Source organism: Pleurodeles waltl, chromosome 3_1 (assembly GCF_031143425.1).
Source record: "Pleurodeles waltl isolate 20211129_DDA chromosome 3_1, aPleWal1.hap1.20221129, whole genome shotgun sequence".
Taxonomy (NCBI): Eukaryota; Metazoa; Chordata; class Amphibia; order Caudata; family Salamandridae; genus Pleurodeles; species Pleurodeles waltl.
Window position 1 is genome coordinate 798,554,933 of NC_090440.1, and position 21,029 is coordinate 798,575,961.

Here is a 21,029-nt window from a genome sequence, read left to right on the forward strand (position 1 = left end):
ACAGCTAGGAAATTGTAAGTGTTATATATATTTTTTTAAATGTACTTACGGTATTGGGTGTACAACGTTAAATGGTAGAAGCCATGTATGCTGATTTACTATGTCTCAGACTTTTTATTATTTTAGGATCTGTGTATAATTGAGAGAAAGGTTTTTGCTCACTGAAAGTATTGTAGGTTATTTTGTCCTATATATTTATTTACTTTTAAATACTTATCATAGCAATTTTTAATTGTCAGTTTGAAAATGTGTCTTTTTTATTATTTAATTTTTCAAATTATTTTTTTAAGCTGATTTAATATGATTTAAAAATAAATATTAATAAAGTGTTATTGCTTGTTTTTTTAGAGTTATTAAAAGTGTTACAAATGTTGTTTAGTTAATTCTTTTCAAAGTAGTATACTTGCCATTGAGTCGAAATATGGAAGATCTTGTTTGTTAGCAAAGAGTGTTACTTTGCACACTGGCGTTCCTGCATTTCTTTATTTTGTTCACCTCCAGGAAGCCTTGCTATTTTTTAAATATTTTGAGGAATTATTAGAGTATAGAGTGGCTATTCCAAGTGTTCCTTCGGGGGGCATTGTTATTAATCTTTGCTTTTCAGGACATGGTGCTGTTGTAGAAAGTTCACTATGTAATGGCATACATGAGTTAGCATCTGTAGGCTAAACGGTACAGGCGACCAAACCAAATATCTTCAACTGATAATCCACTAGTGGCGCTAGTGTTTTTTTTAATCTTCCTGAGAATAGGTGGCTTTAATAGGCATGTCATAATGTTTAAAGAATTAGTTTACAGTGATATATACTAATGCAATTTGTTTTTTGATTTTGTCTGTAAATTCAATGGTATTGCCATATTTTATACTGCGTCTGGATTTTTGAAAGTGCTTTTATATGCTCTGGATAAAATGATAGTAGCACCACTTAACTGCTTAACTTAGTGACCTCTTTTCAATATCTCCATTGTTACCTGATGTTTGCATTTCTCTTTTTTGCACGTCCATATATTTTGGCAACGAGGCCACTAAGGGGAATCCTAGTCTTTACAAATGGCTTGCTAAAATCCCTGGTATTTCCCTGACCTAGAATTACCATTGCCAGGGATCCTGGTTATTCCAGGGGTGGGGAGCTAATGAGAGTTATATATTTGTAGGGACTACTATGTTCGAATAGGTATTTCCATGTTGATTACTTCATCTTTTTTCCCCGGAGTGTAACACAGAGAGCTGTAATCTCTACAAAAACAAAAACTGATAATTCTGATGGAGCAAGTTGAAGAAATGACAGGGCCCATTAAAATGTTTGCAGGTTGCTCCTAATGAGGGCCTTACTGTCACTTTCTTACTCATTCGCTACACTGAAATGGAAACTACCCATTTATAAGAGTGATCCTAAAATCTGAGAAAATCAATGGCATAAATGGTACAAACTCTGTGGTATTCTTTTTTATGTACTAAGTATTAGTCTTTTCACCTACGTTCCAAACGGACATCTTCTAATGTCTTTAAGCATATGCAGTGCTCTGTGCCAAGTATGCATCAGACAGGCTTCTTTGCTTTTGCTGTCCTAAATTCTGAAATATAGATTGAAGATGCAGAGTAAAAGGGTGTGAATATGCATTACATTCCCTCTTTTTCTACTTTGTTGCTACTGTGCAGAAATTCCATGACGCATATACTATTACTTCCTCATAATACATAAGCTATGTAACCTAGTGATATGGCTACTTTGTTGAATTTTTGTAATTTTGTTAAAATGGATGTTTCAGTTACAGCTCAAGAATGTATTTGACATACTTAGAAAGGAACAAGCCCAAAGTTGCAACTGAATGGACAATATGTTTCAATATTATTTAATTATGCAGATTCTACCATGTGCATTGTCAGTGTAACAAGGCAAAAGAGGATGTAGAATGACCACTTATATTTCCCCATACTATATTACATATTGGCTGAATCATAAAGCCCACGAAAGTAACTTTTTGCAAATCTTTATTGAATGTTTACATGGATGTGGAGAGAAGAAGTATAGGGAAGCAACAACAGGGAGGAAAAATGATTGAAAAATGTATGTCTAGATTGGAGGGGAGAGGAATATCCCTAATCGTTTGCCGACAAGGGTGAAGTTAGATCTATCAGGTTATTACATGCTCCTTCAAGTGCTGTGATTTAGGTTTGCCACTGCAGGGATGAGCCTGATGTGCAATGGGATGTTATTCTATGTCCTATTTGTTTTTCTTTCACAAAGTTCTTCATCTCCAATCTGGTTATGTACTGGTTTTGTGATCTGAATTAACTACAGAGGACTTAGGTTTTTCTGCTGTGTACCATGTTGAGCTTTTCATTACTGTGTGTACTATAGTAGGTCTTGAAATCGGTGCCGGCTTTAGGTGGTAGCCCATGGAGCTTCAAGGTGGTGATACATGGTCGAAATGCCTGAGTTGCTTGTCGGGACAAACAGAAGCACAGAAGGTGTTCTTCACTATTGCAAGACGCAAAAGCTAAATCTGTGATTTCTGTTACAAAGGAGTTGCCTCCATCCCGGTGCTAAAGGCCCAAGTCTTGCACAGCTGTTCTAAAATCAACTTTAGTGGCACTATGCTTGAACTTTACTTAAAAAAGAATTGTGTGCCACTGTGTCTGCATTTTCTTTATATTGTGGAAGGGATCTTGGCAGGGTTCAATACCAAGCAGGCACTTGACATCTGTTTTTGGATGATAGAACATCTGAAATGTGCTTTTCCAGATTTTCAGGTAAATATGAATATTACTGGCATACTGGTGAATGTTTATCTCCAGTTAGATGAAGAAGACTGTTGTTCTTCATATAGTAAATTCTTTATATAGTAAACGAAAGGAAGGCGTTTTGAGGGACTCTGCAAATCATTAGCAAAAGCTGGGAGCAGGATGAGTTTATCTGGAACTATAATGAAAGTTCAGAGAGGTAAGGGAGAATCATTGGGGTACTGTTTGCGAGATTTACATGCATATTGAGTGGATGTTGATGAGGGCTTGGTTGTCAGAATGCTAATAGCAGCTGTGCAGTCAAGAAGTACAAGTGTCCCTGGGACCATTTTCACTGAAATAAGGACATTTTCTCATATCAAAATATAGATAGCGCTGCTTTAGCAGAGTCTGATGCCTAACCAAGATGTATGCATGATATGGTCAATATGGTAATGTTCTTGTAGTTGCATGGCTGCTACATTTCTTAATGCTTGTCTTTAAAGGGCTCATGGATGATGAGTTAGTTGTGGCTATGGTTTCTAAGCCTAAGTTTGCTTTTTAAGCAGTTATAGGTTTTTATCTTGGCAACATTTTCATACAGTTTTACTAACCTTTAATAAACATGGGGCCCAATTCCCCAAACCATTTATCCTAGCATGCCAATCCGAGAAGTAAAAGTGGGGTGCATGAGAAAGACGGTTACCAAAACATCTGCCAGAGTCAGTTTAATTATTCTTTTTTTTTAAAGTTCCCTAATATTACATACACATTTCCTTTATGTTACAATTTGTCCATGTGATGTGTGTTCACAACACAAATTCAGTGTGATCGTCCCCAGCCATGCTGACATACACTCAGTATTCAAACTTGAAAAAGTTCAACTCCACTGAGCATCCTGTGGCTGTGATGACTTTGGAACAGATTGTTACAACCCGAATTAAGCAAACTTAGTGATAGATATGATTTCTAGAGTTAATTCTACAATCCTCTTCTCTAATGAGTATAATGAGCTGGGCCTCTTAGAATTTAGAGTCTCCTTCGGGGATTTCGGAGCTGGGGAAAGATATAGGGAAAAAACAACAAGTGATGGACGGAATGCTGAACATTGTCAAACACTCACCCCCAGTCACAGATCTGGGTTTAATCCATCGTTCTTTTGCTTACCATGCCACCCCAGTTTGGACCCAGCCATATGCAAATCAGTCTTGACCCTGTTCATCATGGGAACAGTCCAGCCCGAACTGCCAAGCCAGGTCCTCACTGGACCGGAAACAAGCATCCTGGGACCGGTTTCGGAGTTTCACCCCTCATCAGCCAGGCTAGCTTGAATTCAGTGGCATGGGAAGCACGGGACCCACGTCTGGGCATACCCTTCCCATTTAGGGCGACAAAGCAAAAACAACAAGTGATGGACGGAATGCTGAACATTGTCAAACACTCACCCCCAGTCACAGATCTGGGTTTAATCCATCGTTCTTTTGCTTACCATGCCACCCCAGTTTGGACCCAGCCATATGCAAATCAGTCTTGACCCTGTTCCTCATGGGAACAGTCCAGCCCGAACTGCCAAGCCAGGTCCTCACTGGACCGGAAACAAGCATCCTGGGACCGGTTTCGGAGTTTCACCCCTCATCAGCCAGGCTAGCTTGAATTCAGTGGCATGGGAAGCACGGGACCCACGTCTGGGCATACCCTTCCCATTTAGGGCGACAAAGCAAAAACAACAAGTGATGGACGGAATGCTGAACATTGTCAAACACTCACCCCCAGTCACAGATCTGGGTTTAATCCATCGTTCTTTTGCTTACCATGCCACCCCAGTTTGGACCCAGCCATATGCAAATCAGTCTTGACCCTGTTCCTCATGGGAACAGTCCAGCCCGAACTGCCAAGCCAGGTCCTCACTGGACCGGAAACAAGCATCCTGGGACCGGTTTCGGAGTTTCACCCCTCATCAGCCAGGCTAGCTTGAATTCAGTGGCATGGGAAGCACGGGACCCACGTCTGGGCATACCCTTCCCATTTAGGGCGACAAAGCAAAAACAACAAGTGATGGACGGAATGCTGAACATTGTCAAACACTCACCCCCAGTCACAGATCTGGGTTTAATCCATCGTTCTTTTGCTTACCATGCCACCCCAGTTTGGACCCAGCCATATGCAAATCAGTCTTGACCCTGTTCCTCATGGGAACAGTCCAGCCCGAACTGCCAAGCCAGGTCCTCACTGGACCGGAAACAAGCATCCTGGGACCGGTTTCGGAGTTTCACCCCTCATCAGCCAGGCTAGCTTGAATTCAGTGGCATGGGAAGCACGGGACCCACGTCTGGGCATACCCTTCCCATTTAGGGCGACAAAGCAAAAACAACAAGTGATGGACGGAATGCTGAACATTGTCAAACACTCACCCCCAGTCACAGATCTGGGTTTAATCCATCGTTCTTTTGCTTACCATGCCACCCCAGTTTGGACCCAGCCATATGCAAATCAGTCTTGACCCTGTTCCTCATGGGAACAGTCCAGCCCGAACTGCCAAGCCAGGTCCTCACTGGACCGGAAACAAGCATCCTGGGACCGGTTTCGGAGTTTCACCCCTCATCAGCCAGGCTAGCTTGAATTCAGTGGCATGGGAAGCACGGGACCCACGTCTGGGCATACCCTTCCCATTTAGGGCGACAAAGCAAAAACAACAAGTGATGGACGGAATGCTGAACATTGTCAAACACTCACCCCCAGTCACAGATCTGGGTTTAATCCATCGTTCTTTTGCTTACCATGCCACCCCAGTTTGGACCCAGCCATATGCAAATCAGTCTTGACCCTGTTCCTCATGGGAACAGTCCAGCCCGAACTGCCAAGCCAGGTCCTCACTGGACCGGAAACAAGCATCCTGGGACCGGTTTCGGAGTTTCACCCCTCATCAGCCAGGCTAGCTTGAATTCAGTGGCATGGGAAGCACGGGACCCACGTCTGGGCATACCCTTCCCATTTAGGGCGACAAAGCAAAAACAACAAGTGATGGACGGAATGCTGAACATTGTCAAACACTCACCCCCAGTCACAGATCTGGGTTTAATCCATCGTTCTTTTGCTTACCATGCCACCCCAGTTTGGACCCAGCCATATGCAAATCAGTCTTGACCCTGTTCCTCATGGGAACAGTCCAGCCCGAACTGCCAAGCCAGGTCCTCACTGGACCGGAAACAAGCATCCTGGGACCGGTTTCGGAGTTTCACCCCTCATCAGCCAGGCTAGCTTGAATTCAGTGGCATGGGAAGCACGGGACCCACGTCTGGGCATACCCTTCCCATTTAGGGCGACAAAGCAAAAACAACAAGTGATGGACGGAATGCTGAACATTGTCAAACACTCACCCCCAGTCACAGATCTGGGTTTAATCCATCGTTCTTTTGCTTACCATGCCACCCCAGTTTGGACCCAGCCATATGCAAATCAGTCTTGACCCTGTTCCTCATGGGAACAGTCCAGCCCGAACTGCCAAGCCAGGTCCTCACTGGACCGGAAACAAGCATCCTGGGACCGGTTTCGGAGTTTCACCCCTCATCAGCCAGGCTAGCTTGAATTCAGTGGCATGGGAAGCACGGGACCCACGTCTGGGCATACCCTTCCCATTTAGGGCGACAAAGCAAAAACAACAAGTGATGGACGGAATGCTGAACATTGTCAAACACTCACTCCCAGTCACAGATCTGGGTTTAATCCATCGTTCTTTTGCTTACCATGCCACCCCAGTTTGGACCCAGCCATATGCAAATCAGTCTTGACCCTGTTCCTCATGGGAACAGTCCAGCCCGAACTGCCAAGCCAGGTCCTCACTGGACCGGAAACAAGCATCCTGGGACCGGTTTCGGAGTTTCACCCCTCATCAGCCAGGCAAGCTTGAATTCAGTGGCATGGGAAGCACGGGACCCACGTCTGGGCATACCCTTCCCATTTAGGGCGACAAAGCAAAAACAACAAGTGATGGACGGAATGCTGAACATTGTCAGATATAGGGAGACACATTTAAGACACAGGTCTTCTCTAAGTAAAGCATTTGCCTCCTACTTTGATCAGAATGAAGCTTGTTCAGTATGGTTCTCATAAGTGATTTGGGACCATCCCAGGCTGGACAGAAGCATTGCGCTAGAGGAATGTAACAGGGATGCTCAAATCGGAAGTGTGATGCTTATAAGTAACTGGGCTGCATCAGAATACTCAAATAAATCCTAGTAAATACTGTAGGGTAGCCAAAATCAGTCAGAGAACTAAAATGGAAAACAATTACACAGAAGGAGAGAAGAAAACAACAAAGGTGCAGGTGCCTGATGGTGAATAGACTAAGCATAAGCCACCAAACAAGTTATGAGGCTAAGTGGTTATCACCCCTATCATTTCTTATACCACTTTTTAAGTATCTCCCTTTGTTATCCTGATATTCCGACTGGCCTAGCATAGCAAATGTGTTCCACCTGTTTAGCTCCCCTGGATTTTCTGCATTTGAATACCCAGTTATTATACTTTTGCTAAGAGTTAGTCTCAGTACGAGTCTCACTTACAGTAAAGTTGTTATAATTGGACTAAGAGTTCTAACTGTATGTGCCTGCTTTTTAAACTATGACTGCTGCTGCACAACTATGGTAAGAGGCTCTGGGCTAGTTACATGTGACCATGAGTGCATATGATCCAATTTAATTACTCTGCTCTCAAGCAGGAGGATCAAAGGTCTTCTCACACAATATAGCAATTAACAGTGCTTCACCACATTCCTGGGAAAAGAAGGGGTGGGGAGGAAATCTGCATTTGCTAATTTGCTTGCCACACTGCACGTTGTTTTGTTATGTTATGTTATGCAGATTTGCACTATCCCCTGGGAGGGTATCTTGTCACTGAGCATGTGTGAGACTAGCCATACCTCGGACCTAGTGGGAATACTAAAAAAAAAGTCTTCAGCTTCTTGCAGAATTCCAAAAGTGAGGAAGAGGCTCTTATATGTAACTGCAGGTCGTTCCACACTTTAGGAGCTATGTAGGAGAAAGCTTGATTGCCAGGTCTGGTTTTCCATATGTGAGGGATGTGTGCAAATAAAAGCCTGGTTGAACGGAGGTGTCTGGAAGGTTTGTGATTGTTGAGGTACGCTGGGCCAGTGTTATGCAGAGTATATTTAGTTTTATGTGTGAAAGTCCGGGTGAGGTATTTGGATTGTGCTCATTTGTGTACTGGTAGCCCGCGGAGCTCCTTCCGGTATGATTTGATGTGGGTGCAGCGTGGCAAGTTGAGAGTGATTCTCGTCACCAAGTTCTGAATCATCTGTAGTCTTCTGGTGAGTTTTTGGTTGATCCTGCCATATGTGGTGTTCACTGAGTCCAACTAGCTTGTGATCAAGGCATCTGTGATAGTTTTCAAGGTGCTGACTGGAAGCCATTTGGAAATCTTCCTCAGCATCTTCAGGATATGGAATTATGAGCAGGAAGCACTGAAATCCAGCACCCCACAAAAAGAGCCCCTTTAGACCTGAAGAAAAAGCTCCTGATGACTACGGCTGACCACCACCAGCAAAATGAGCTAAAGATTATACATATTAGCCCTACAGGCCAGAGAAATGATCCTAGGTAGTCTGGCCCTGGTCCTGGAGAAAAGTGCAACGAAGTATGTAGCGATGTGTGGCAACATTTTAAAAATACCTCTGGGATGAGCCAATGCTAGGGGTCAGTGCAACAACATTTAAACTCCTTTCAATAAGGAGGGAGCTTGCATGGGGGTCCCCTTTCCAAGCCAACTTTGGGTCCTGGGGACCGCATATCCTGGGGCCTACTTAAAGAGGATTACTCTCCTAGGGACCCCATTTCTCTAGATCAGTGGAGTAATATGCCAAGTACATTACCTGCACACTGTGCTTGTGTCTGGGGAGGCGGGTGCACCAGTCATGTGCCTCCCTGCTCCCAACCAGCATCTGTAGGGGAAACTGTGCCTCCTCAGTCACACACTGGAGTCAAGAATAATAGTTAGCTCCCACCGGAAAAAGAGTTGCCAGTTCGCATGCTGCACCAAAGTGAGTGTGCTGCAATTGTGTGGCCCCGGCTGGGGTAACATGATCTTCAGACTTTCTCAGTGGCGCAGGAGAAAACTGCTATGAAATATGCAGAATGCTGGACATGGACTACCCCATAATATCCCTGCAAAGGAATTCAAAGTTGAATATGTGCTCATTGCAGTGCTCCAGGGAGAGCAGAGGTACCACCATTACTTTTTAAGTATGTTTGGGGAGGCTGCAGGATGTGCAGCAGCCCCCTCAGTGTTTTAAAAACTAACCTTACTTCTCCCAGGGGTGTAAATCCCCTACTGCGTGAGAGATTTGCTTTCATTTCAAGCACTCACAGAGCCAATAATTTTGTACACGGGCACTGGACACTTGGATCCCCTATTGGTTGGTTTTGTGATCAGAATAACAGTCTAATTAAAGAAAAAGGAAGACTCCATAACACATGCAATTCAAATCAATGCTTTATTGACAATGTTGATGCCTAACAATCCAAGGTTTAAAAGTGTATTGACTGTTGGTTTTATCCCCATACGCTTCAGTGGTGGGTCATAACATATAATGCATATCCACATTGTTCCATTGATTTAAATTGTGTTGCAATGTCGAGTTTAAACCTGTGGCTGGTTTTACTGATGTGGTGGCACCTTGACAAAGCCAGTAGTCCTGTCATATTTATAAAGACTCTCCTTCTTTTGTGATGTTGCATTTCATATAGGTGAGGGTACTGTATTTATGTGTTTATAAAGTGCAGGGCCTACTAATGGTGGAACGTGATCTGAGGGCATCACCAAAGGTATTTCCATATACGTTATTGCATTTGTTTGTAATCTAATGCACATTATTTAGTAGTGTCTGTGTAATAAAAGTATGTTTTCTTTAAAGAAAAAGCACTGACTGGGCAATGATTTATTGAGTTTGTGGTGGACCAGCGAGTAGGGGCTACTACTCCACACCTCCTTCCCTAAGTAGATCTTGGACTGCTCTGCTACACTTGAGAGAGTCAAGAGCTACAATGTGGTTCCCAGTAAAGAGAGAATTCCAAATTTATATATTGTAAAGGGCTCACACCTTTCACAACTAATAACCCAATTTCTTACACCTACTCTGAGTCTACCCAGGAAGGTCCTCCTCCTATTCCTCAAACCTAGCATCCAAACATTGGTATTCCATACCTTCAAACCTCACTGATTAAAATGGTGTTCCTGCTGTCTGCAAAGTATGGAATCATATAACATGGTGTAATCTTGATCCCTTACTTGCTGTGAGTTTCCTAACATTTGATGCTTGGTCCTGGTGCACCACTATTAAAAACCTCATCATTTGAGCATCTGGCCTATGTTAATGAATCCATTATTACTTTGTGGACTGTGGAAACTGCGATATACACATACATGTATTATCCGAGTGTTGATTGGTAAGTAAAGTAAACAAGAACTCATCATGCTATGTGTGTTTGCAAAAGATATTTCTAAAAGCATGTTTAATAACGTAAGATGTTGCATGCATTGGTAAAGTTAGGTGAAGTTTATTCTTTCTCAAAGAAAGTACTGTCCATGCAGTCTGCGCATGTTACAGCTTCCCAGACACCAAGAAGGGAAGATCGGTGCTACCAATTGTGTAGTTTATGCCCATTGTCAAAACATAGAATTAGGAGTCTGAGACCAGTTCCTTGGAATTCATACTTGAAGCAGAGGACGTGGAGTGCAAGTGGAGTAGAGAGAGAGTTTTGTCCAAAAGAACAGCTCAGAATATGTAGGATGAGACTTTCACAATATCAAAATCCGGCTACGGGTCTTCAAAACACCACCAATCAAGGTTTAGGATTTGTATGTATAATGCCAAGAGCTGGACCTCCACTTTGGACCTACAGAGTGTCCTGCTGTAGGGTGAAAATGCTACAATAGAACAGCTCTATTTCTAGGATGAAGATATCCTGAACTTTTTCTAGCAATACATTGTAAACCCACAAGATGTAACCAATATAGGGCAAAGTCTGAAACAAACCAGTTTCAATTTTTTTAGACATTGGATTTGAATATATTTAAAACAAATCCTCTAGATTGCAAGCCAAATTGAGCCTGATGTAACCCAAGAACATACAATCCCTTCATAGAACCAAGGGCACAAGTGTGAAGAGGAATTTGGCATGTGAACGGTTCTAGGACATGGCTCAGTACAATCAAGCATTGCCTGAAACTTCATCTGCTTATTGAAAAATATATGGTAATTCACAAGGGCTCTATGCATTTATTTTTTATGGAACTTAGGGCCAGATGTAGCAAAGGGTTTTACCCATTCTGTGTCTATGGGAAAATGTGTTTGTACATATGGCCACTAGCTCAGCCTTTAAGCAAGTTGATTCCTGTTAGCAAGTTTGGATGTTGATGCAGGCATCCTGAAATGTCTTCATTAAGGTTGGTCAACCAGGGTTCAATTTGTCCCAGTCGTGTTGTGGTTAAGGGATATTATGCAGAATTGTAGAGTGCACAATCACCCATGGTGCTGCATAGGTGTGAGTCTAGCCACACACAGTTCCTAGTGGGACTATTGGAAAAGCCAGGTCATCAGCTTCTTGCAGAAGTCAGGAAATAAGGAGGAGGCTCTTATGTGTAATGGCAGGTCGCTCCATGCTGTAGGAGCAATATGAGAAAAGGCCTAACCACCAGATCTGTTTCTGTATTCATGGTATCTATGCAAGCAGGAGTCCTTTCAATCGGATGTGTCTGGAAGGTTTGGGAAAGCAGATGCAATTGTTGATATATGCTGGGCAATGTTATGTAGTGCCTGGAAAGTGTAGGTGAGAAGTTTGAATTGTGATCATTTGTGAATGGGGAGCCAGTGGACTTCCTTCAGGTGTGGTGCAATGTGAGTGAGGAATGGGAGTTTGAGAGTGATTCTGACCACCAAGTTCTGAATGGTCTGCAGCCTCTGGTGATTTTTTTGTTGATCCCGGCATAGAGGGTGTTCCTGTAGTCAAATGTGTTTGTGACAGGGGTGTGTGTGACGGTTTTCTGGATGCTGATAGGGAGCCATTTGATAATCTTCCTCAGCATCCTGAAGTTATGGAAGCATGAGGTAGTGAAGGCATTATTAAGTTTGGCAGTCATGTTGAGTTTGCTGTTAAGTATGATCCCAAGGTTCTTGGCATGGGTGGTGTGTTTGGGTCTCTGTCTTAACTCTCTTGGTCACCAGGTGGAGTCCCATGGTGATGTGCTCTTCCCAAAGATCAACATTTTGGTCATATTGGTGTTCAGTTTTAGTCTTCATCCATCGGGTGTTTCAGTCAAGCAGGCATTGAACTTGATCTGGGTACTGAGCTTCTTGTCCATGCGGGAGAGAATGAGTTGCCTGTTGTCAGCGTAGGGGATGACATTGATGTTGTGAGAGCGGATAATGCAGGGTAGATGGATTATGTATGCATTGAAGAGGGTTGGGCTGAGGGAGGATCCTTGCCGAACACCAAAGATGTGATCCCTGGTGTCTGAGGTGTACTGTACTAGGCTCACTGACTGGGTCCTTCCAGGCAGGAAGGAGCAGATCCATTAGACTGTGTGTCTTTGTATGCTGATGTTGTGTAGGCATTGGAAGACGATGGGGTGGACCTGCGGAGAGGTCCAAGACGATGAGGACCACTGTGTCTTTTCTGTCCAAAGTCATGCAGATGTCATCTGTGGTGGCGATGAGGGAGGTTTCCACGCTGTTAAGAATCATTCAAATTGGCTAGAGGAGTTAGGCAGGGTTGTGTTCTCATTTCCATCCTGTTTATATTCTTTGTTAATTATTTGGAACCTTTTTGTTCAACAAGGGCTGGGACATGCCTTGTGGGGTATTATCTATGTTCTGGCTCTACTCTTTATGTCAGTGCTGTATTGATGGCCAGCATTCAGATGGTAGAGGAATAATTTTGCCAAATCTTTTATACTGATCTTTTTACTAAATCTAGATCTTGTTCAGTCAATAACAACATTCTTAGGCCTGAACATCTTGTCACCAGGAGAAATGTTTTTTTGTACAATTTCAGCCATGTGTATTTAATTTTGCTTCAAAGTTAGGTAGACCAATCCTTACACACATGCAAATGTATTTCTTTTGTACTCAATGGAGAAAGGTCAAGGGACTCTGCCAACACATGTACTCTCCATATTGAAGGGAATGGATTTTGCCAACACCTTTTGGTGGTTTCTTTGAGTTTTCCAAGTTTTTCCTGTTACAAAGAGCTTCTTTTGCTCGATTTGGAAGAAAGAATCAAATTCTCTCCTCTCCTGCTATGGATTTCTATAAAGACTAATCTTGTAGTTAATTTAAAAAATATATATATATAATGAACTGCTTTAACTCAGACCTCTCCAGAAAGATGACCTGATGGAAATATGTGAAATCTCTTTGTGTTGAACTTGGTAAACCCAACCTTTCAGCAAACCAGCATTACATTTACATCAGGACACATTGTGGGCTAAGACTTTCCATGATATACATAACTCATTACATGAATCAACTTATTTAACCCAATCAGTTGTCAAGAGTCATTATTTACTTAAAACAACTGATTGTATGGAAACCTGTGTTTAGGGATTGTTTTCTGTTGATTCTCTTCAGACTGGGTTTAGCTCACCACACTCTATGCGACTCAAACTCAGTACAGACTATTATGCATTTTGTCCTTTTTTGGTAAATTTTATAAGCTTTCTAGAAATCGTTTTATAGCTCCTCTTCTGAACCAATTTAGATGTTATCAAATTAGGCCTGCCTTAATTTTCTTGCAATTACTGAATCAACCATTAATTTGTTTATGTTTAAAGACAGTTTTTATATCATGCTTTAAGGATAAGAGACATGTTCTCAATGTAAATAGGTCATAATACAATAGATCTTATGTGAATATTGTATGTCTTTTTATTGTCAAATTGTCAGCTTGTTTGTTTATGTACGTTCCTTTTATGGTTTTATGAAAACATTGATCGATCGATTGATGGAATTTGAAGTGTGCTTTCTTTAATGCAGAATCCAAAGTGAAAGAAAGTATTATTTACTGAGATGAATCTATCTTCAATTTCTCATCTGGGACAGGTGAAGCTCCCAAAGGTAGAGGGATGCTGTGTGGCTAATTGTCGGTTTTCTTAATGACTCAGGTTTTCTGCTGGCGACCTCTACCTACCTTATTTTAGCCTGTCCAAAGTCCTGAACGTGCTGTCACTCACTTAAGAACACATAAATGGGATGGTAAAATCTGACCACCCACCCCCCCCTACACACACACAAGTGTCTATGGGAATTGTCAGTTTTGAATTAAACACTACATCCACTTAATTTTTCCCTGATAAATGTCTACAGGTCAAACCATCAGAACATATTGAGGGAAGATATGCAAATAACTAATACAGAATTATAAATGCAGAATAATATATAAGCACCTAATACTGCATCGAGTTTCCCATTTTTGCCTGCCTGTCGAATTCGGAATCAGAGGTATTTACTGTACTTAAGGAATATGTATTTATTGTGAATTATACAATCTTATATATTTGCCAATAATTTTGCCAAATGCAGGTTCTGGGCTATATGCTGCCATTTTAGAGAGTTTTCCAAGAATACATATTGGTCCATTTAATGAAATGGTAAAGTAATTTTCAAATCGGTTGGGTAATATTTAATTCTTTTAATATTTAATTATGGTTTAAACAGTTGAGTTCATGTTTGCCTAAATTGCTTTTATTTCAAATGCAAAACCACGTTTTTTCCATTACTGAGTGTTACTAAAAATAAAAAAAAACAGAAATGATACACTTAAATTCCTAAACAGATACACAACCACAACCACTAGTGATATACATGTACACATGTGAGCCAATGTGCCGTGGCCAATATGGCTTACAGAAAGTGCAAATATAAATATTAACTATCCTGCAATAAGCTGGTAGCTTCTTTCCAACCTTGAAAAAATCACCATGTTTAAATAAACATATGCATCATCCCCAGACACATCCAATATCATTTGTTTTTAATTTTACTAGTCCATTCATCCACCATAACGGATTGTCTGCTGTCCATTTTTGTGCAATTATTGCCCTCCTATCAATGAACTATCCAAACACACCATTTTTTCTTCTCAGTAATTTCCTCTTGATGCATGTCCCACATCTCTCCTAGAAGAGCTATGCAGAAATCTTAAGCTACCTCTATCACTCTAAACATTGTCTTTCAAACATGCATTATTTTTTAGCATTGCCACCTCACATGGGCCTTGGATATCACGGGAGATATCATATGTGATGTCACCTGAGGTTTTGTATGATGTCTTTAACAGTTATTGTGCTTCTTCAAATTTACTGCTAACGTATCTTTAGTAAATGATATGTATTTCCAACCGTTATCATGCACTTCTAATTTCGTGAGTTTAGATTGACACCATAACTGTGCAAATTTAAAGGTTTTTCATGGAATATCTTTGTTTTTCTGAAAGTATATTGTTGATTATGAAGGACTGCTCACATTGATGTTATTATATGCCAAGATTTTTATTGCATTGAGCTAGTGTTTTCCTACAGCATAGCTACATATTTAAATACATTGAATTGCTATTTTTCTATAGTATATTATGCACCCTTTTCTAATCAAATAGACTTTTCAATTATATTTCTTATCTTTCCTTGAATATGATCAGTGTTCTCAGTGTTTTGCTTAATATTTAGTTGCACTGAATGTGTGGTTTTCTATGCCGTATACTTCATTTAATCGTTTTAAATTAGAGGGTTTCTACAGCACGGTATAGTTAGTAGTATGTCCAATAACATAAATAGCATTTAACTGTCACATATAAAAAAAATCTATGTGATACTATATATTGGCATACAGTATATTTTATTGCAGTGAATATATGTATTTGTCGAGCACATATTTCCTATTGTCCCATTGACATTGCATCAAATTGCTTTTTTTATAATGTCCTATATTTCAGTACATTTAATTAGTGTTTTCTATGATACATTCTGTATAATGTTGAACTCACTCAATTTGTGAGTCTCTTTAGTATATTGTTCACTTCAGTACATTGAATTTGAGTTTCACAATGGCATATTGTTTACTTCAGTACATGAATCTGAATTTTATCAAGCTCTATCATATTCAAGTGCATTTAGTTCATGCTTTTCTATGATAACGTTATTCATCCCGTCACATTAAATTGGTGATTTTTCTGTGGCTTTTTCAATAATTCATTGCATTCAATTAGTGTTTTGAAGATGTGTTTTTTATTTCAGTACATTGAATTAGAGTTTTACTGTGATATAGCATATAGTACTCTGCATTAAACTAGTGTTCTTATAGGGCTCATTTTACATTCAATGGTATTGAATTATTATTTTTTATGGCACATTCTATATTTTGTAATCAGTGTTTAGGTGCAACATATTAAATATTTAATTGCATTTCAACAGTGTGTTTCGGTCATATAGCCTATATGCCATTGCATCAGTTTAATGATTTTCTTTCATATAGCCTGTATAACATTGCATTGAATTCCTGGTTTTCTTTGATATAACGCATATTTCATTCCATTGAATTTGTGTTTTTATGATTTATCCTGTGTTTCATTACATTGAATCCATGTGTGTCTGCTCTGATCCCATATTTTATAACATTGAATTAACATTTTTGAGATGTAACTGCATGTTTTGCATTGACAAAAATTTTCAGTGACATAGTCTATATTTTGTTGCACTAAAATAATGTTTTCTATGGCATAATGTCTATGTCATTGTATTGAATTGCCATTTACATGTGGCATATGAAAGATTGTGTTGCATTTTTTAATATGTTCTTGTTGCATTATCTTTAGATTCCAGTTACAGTTTCCAAACAGAAGTTACAATGGAAATAAAAAACAATGAGAGCTTGATCAGGTAAAAATACCCTGGTAAGAACATTACATTTTAAATTGTAGTATCCAAATATTTAAAATATATTATACTTTGATGAATCTACTTTAGAAAAGTAAAACATAAGCAAGTCATACTACAAATAATGTACTCTCTGACGTTTGGATGAAAACAGGGCAAACATGTTAGTAAATATCCTGAAAATTCAACGTGTTACGGTTTTAATTAAAAGCACAATAATCTTTAAAAAGAGAATGTCACAGGATTGGGGCAGCTGAGTGCCAGGGGACGATGTGTCCCCTTGAGGATGTGGCATGGTTAAATCTGATGTAGCAAAGTTGTAGTGGAGAATGGCCTGGTGCAATATTGTGCTCCTTGAGGCATGAACAGAAATACAATGCAGCTCCTGTGAGATGTGAAGACCAAGATACTCATTGTCCTCCTAGAAACCTTTTTTTCTAAACCTAGCATCGCCTACTCTGAAGGACTTGAATGGGATAGGTCCTACTGGTCTGATGGGACCAGCAGGAGAAGACTTGCTGAAGCCTCCATCAAGAAAACACAGGGGACTGTGTTCCAAATCGGAGGTGAGAAAGTGCTCGAGATCCTGCTGATCACCAGCTCAAACATTGTCTGTGGCACAGAATGATGCCAGGGACAAGGAGTGTGTTGGTGTCCAAATTTGAAAATCGAGAGGATTGCCTTAATATGTGTACAAGGGTTCTCGTCTCTTTCTGACAAGGGTGTACTTCTTCATGTGCAGCGCCAGAACATGCCAGAGAAATAGCTAATTTCAGCTTACATCTCACCGATTGTGATGGCTAGAAGGAATGTAGGCTGTTAAACAGGCACACGAAGGGGGACAAAGAAACAACAGCACAGTGATAATTGGGGTGGGTCATCCTCAAGGTTATGAGAGGATCTTACTAGAAGATCTTAAATCTCCCTGGATGGTTTGTAAATATTGATCGTCCATCAAGGGACTATGACAGTAAGGTACAGACTGCAAATTAAACAACACAGGCTTGTGCATCATCGTGCCAAATGGCCAAGCTAAGGGTAGCAATTAAAAGGAATTGTCATGTGTTCACATAGGTGAAAGTTTCCAAGTCATTAAATGAAGTGAGGAGGAAGACACCTCAATCACTATACAATGGTACGCCGAACCCCAGTCCTCTTGATGTTACTAGCTCTTACTATCTATAATGTAAAGGCTCTATTTTTTACTGATAGGTTAGAGTTATAGTTACTGCAATTTGTCAGCAGAGAACAGTCTGTATTTCCCCTTCCTCTGAGATGATACTGAGGTCACCGCTATTGGCGTTGCCAATGCTGGATGCTTTTCAAATGCGTCTATAATACCAATACCAAGGACAAGCCATCTTCAAAGTCTATTGTGTTTTACACTGTCAAGATGGCTGCCACATTGTTTCCTAGATCATGATGTAACACAACGTGGCAGCCTTTTTGAAAATTTTGAACATAATGGCATTCAACTGATACAATGTCAGCGATGCAACGTAATGTGGCACAATACTGTGGCAATATTTAAAATTTGAATTGTTTACTTGAAGAGCAGAATGGCGGAGGTGCGAGACAAAGAGTGCAGGTGTGCCTACAGAAGCCACAAAGCAAGAGGGATGAGCAGAACATCGACTCCCACTTGGGTGTTAAAGAAGAAATGATCCAAAACAAAATATTCTTGCATAAGAAGAAATGATCCAAAACAAAATATTCTTGCATAACCTTAGCTGTGAGAGTATACTACTTAGCCGCTTAAAAGAAAGAGTAAAAAAGCGATTATCTAGCTGTGTGAAAAACACAATAGTGGGGAGGAAAGCTAGCTGACAAAGAGCAGGGAACTGAGGCATGAAGAATTATCCAGTTATGAGCAAAGCACCCTGCACGCAGTATTGTGTGCAGTGCCGCCTGGGCAGCTGAAACCATCTATTTCCAGACCACAGAAAATGAATTTTGGTTGGGTCACGTTATAAAGATGACTTCTGGAATGTGCGCTGCAACAACGTGGCCACAGTGAGGAAGGCAAGGATTAAAACTATCATAGTGCACAGTGAAGTGAGGTCAGACACTGTGTGCTGCCCCGCCAGGCACCTAGCTTGATGGGGGCGGCCTTTCCAGATAGCCTAAGGCGAGATAAGAGAAGCCTTCCGAAATGTTTGTGTGCTTGGCATAGTTCAGGGGATAATTAAAATGCACGATGACGCTGGTGGTTAAAGCAAGTGATGGAGAGATATTTGATTTTTCTAGCCAGTTTTGACTCATGATAATGTAGTGGAGAGGGTTAATGTTAAGTAAGCAATGTACAGCGCTGATATCCCCTACTTTTCACTATATAAAACTGCAAATAAATAAAAAACAAATCGTGGAATCGCAGTGGCCCTGCCAACAACTGTAGTCAAAATCAATCTGTACACGAAGAATATCATGTCCGAAAATCTATCAAATACAATGCACTCCTTTCGGGGACAGTTGAAAAAAAGTCAAGATAAACGCTCTGTGGGCAGGTTCAACGTGTAATATGATTTATTTTAAACACGCAAGCGACGTTTTATTAGTGGTAAATACTACCGATCGGCAGTTAAATAAATGGTGTAGTTTATGTAGCTGTTTTCATGTAAGTCATTTGGGGCAACGTTTTTTAATCAAGCTCAGCTGAGTTTCCTCTCGAACAGAAATAACACCAAATGAATGCAAATCTTTCCTCGGGCAGCCTCTATATTTAGCTGTCCCAATTAACCAATTACCAGGTAATTTGTTCTGTTCCTTGAGGGATTTCCAGTTTCGCTCTGCTGTGCACCGTGAGCAAAGATACAAATTAAACTCTAGGTACAATATCACTGCTGGGCAACATTAATATCTACAAGGAATATTAATTACCTGAATGTGATTCGGCTTCTGTAGTACTAAAGGAGAACTGTTTCTAAAGTACAGCAATGAACAAAAGCCACAGTCTTTTTCTCTTGTTTACTGAATACTGTGACTAATACATAAAATATTCATCTTTAGTGACGCTGGCATGACATTAGGCCGCAGCAAAATTAAGTGAATTATGTGCATTTTGAGTTTCTATTTTGGAATATTTTTAGAACGCCAGAAGTTTGCAATGTATGAAACTAAAAGATAATTATGTAAAAACGGTATTTCATTGAACACATTTCCGACTAAAAACTCCGCATGGATATAGTGGCCAAACATTTTATAAATACTTAGGGCCAGATGTATCAATATTCCATTTTGCTTTTCCTAAATAGCGAATTTTAGGTAATTGCTATTTAGGAAATGCAAATGGAATGTAACAAAATAGCTATTCCCTAATAGCCATTCCTACAATCGCTATTAGGGAATCGCTATTAAGAAATGCAGCTCCATTCGTTCCTATGGGTCTTCAGGCCCATAGATGCAAATGGTTTTGCATTTCCTATTTTGCAATTTATTAGGGAATCGCAAATTAGGAAATGCTAAACCATGGGTGCCAAAGGCCTAAGGCCCCCTTTGATGCACCCCAAAGATTAATTGTGCACATATAAAGTGCACACATGCCCCTAAGTGCACTTTCAAAAATGCATTTTAAAAAATTGCACATGGTTACCATCAACTTGGAGTTGATGATAATAGCATTTCCTGAATGCCCATTTTGCATTTAGGAAATGCTTGATACATGTGCTTATGAAATCGAAAATAGATAATCCCTATTTGCAATTTCATATTTAGGGAATCTCAAATTGTGATTCCCTATTTGGAGTGGCAATTTTAGGGAATCGCAAAATATTGCGATTCACTAAAATGGGACTGCCAATGCCTTTCATACATTCACTAAGGGTATTTCGCATTTGCAAATGGTGGAATTTTGTGATTCGCAGCGTTTGCAGATGCCAAAGTCTTTGATGCATCTGGCCCTAAAACACCTAGGGCCAGATGTAGCAAAAATAAAAATTGCGACTCGCAGTTTGCGAGTCGCAATTTGGAATGCCAGGAAATAAACCGGTCCGATTTAGCGACTCGCAGCCGGACTCGCAACGCTGTGTGCGAGTCCGCAGATTGCGAGGTCGCTGTTTGCGAGTGTGCAAAAAACGAACTCGCAATTAGCGAGTGGGTGTCGCAAATTGCGAGTACCTTCAAAATTGCTTGCAGGTGCAGCAGAACACTCCAGAAAGCACACCAGAACACTCTGGAAACACTTCCAGGCACATGATGATGACATCACAGCCAGGAAGTTCACTAATACACCTGGGAAGAGGCTGGACCACACCCTTTTATAACTGCCAGTCTTCACACTGAACAAGCAGCAGCAGCCATGGAGGGAACCCCACGAAAAAGGAAAATAACATTTTCTGAGAGGGAGCTTGAGGTGCTGACCGAGGAA

At 40.7% G+C, this 21,029-nt stretch overlaps 1 protein-coding gene across 2 annotated transcripts in view; it reads left to right on the forward strand.

The window, feature by feature from the left end:
* The window catches only part of TRIM66 (tripartite motif containing 66), a 549,453-nt gene that overhangs the window by 411,712 nt on the left and 116,712 nt on the right, over positions 1-21,029 (forward strand). For both annotated transcript variants that reach the window (XM_069223667.1, XM_069223666.1), the window contains exon 13: positions 16,606-16,669. In XM_069223667.1, the coding sequence (XP_069079768.1) occupies positions 16,606-16,669 (64 nt within the window). The remainder of the gene's footprint in view (positions 1-16,605; positions 16,670-21,029) is intronic.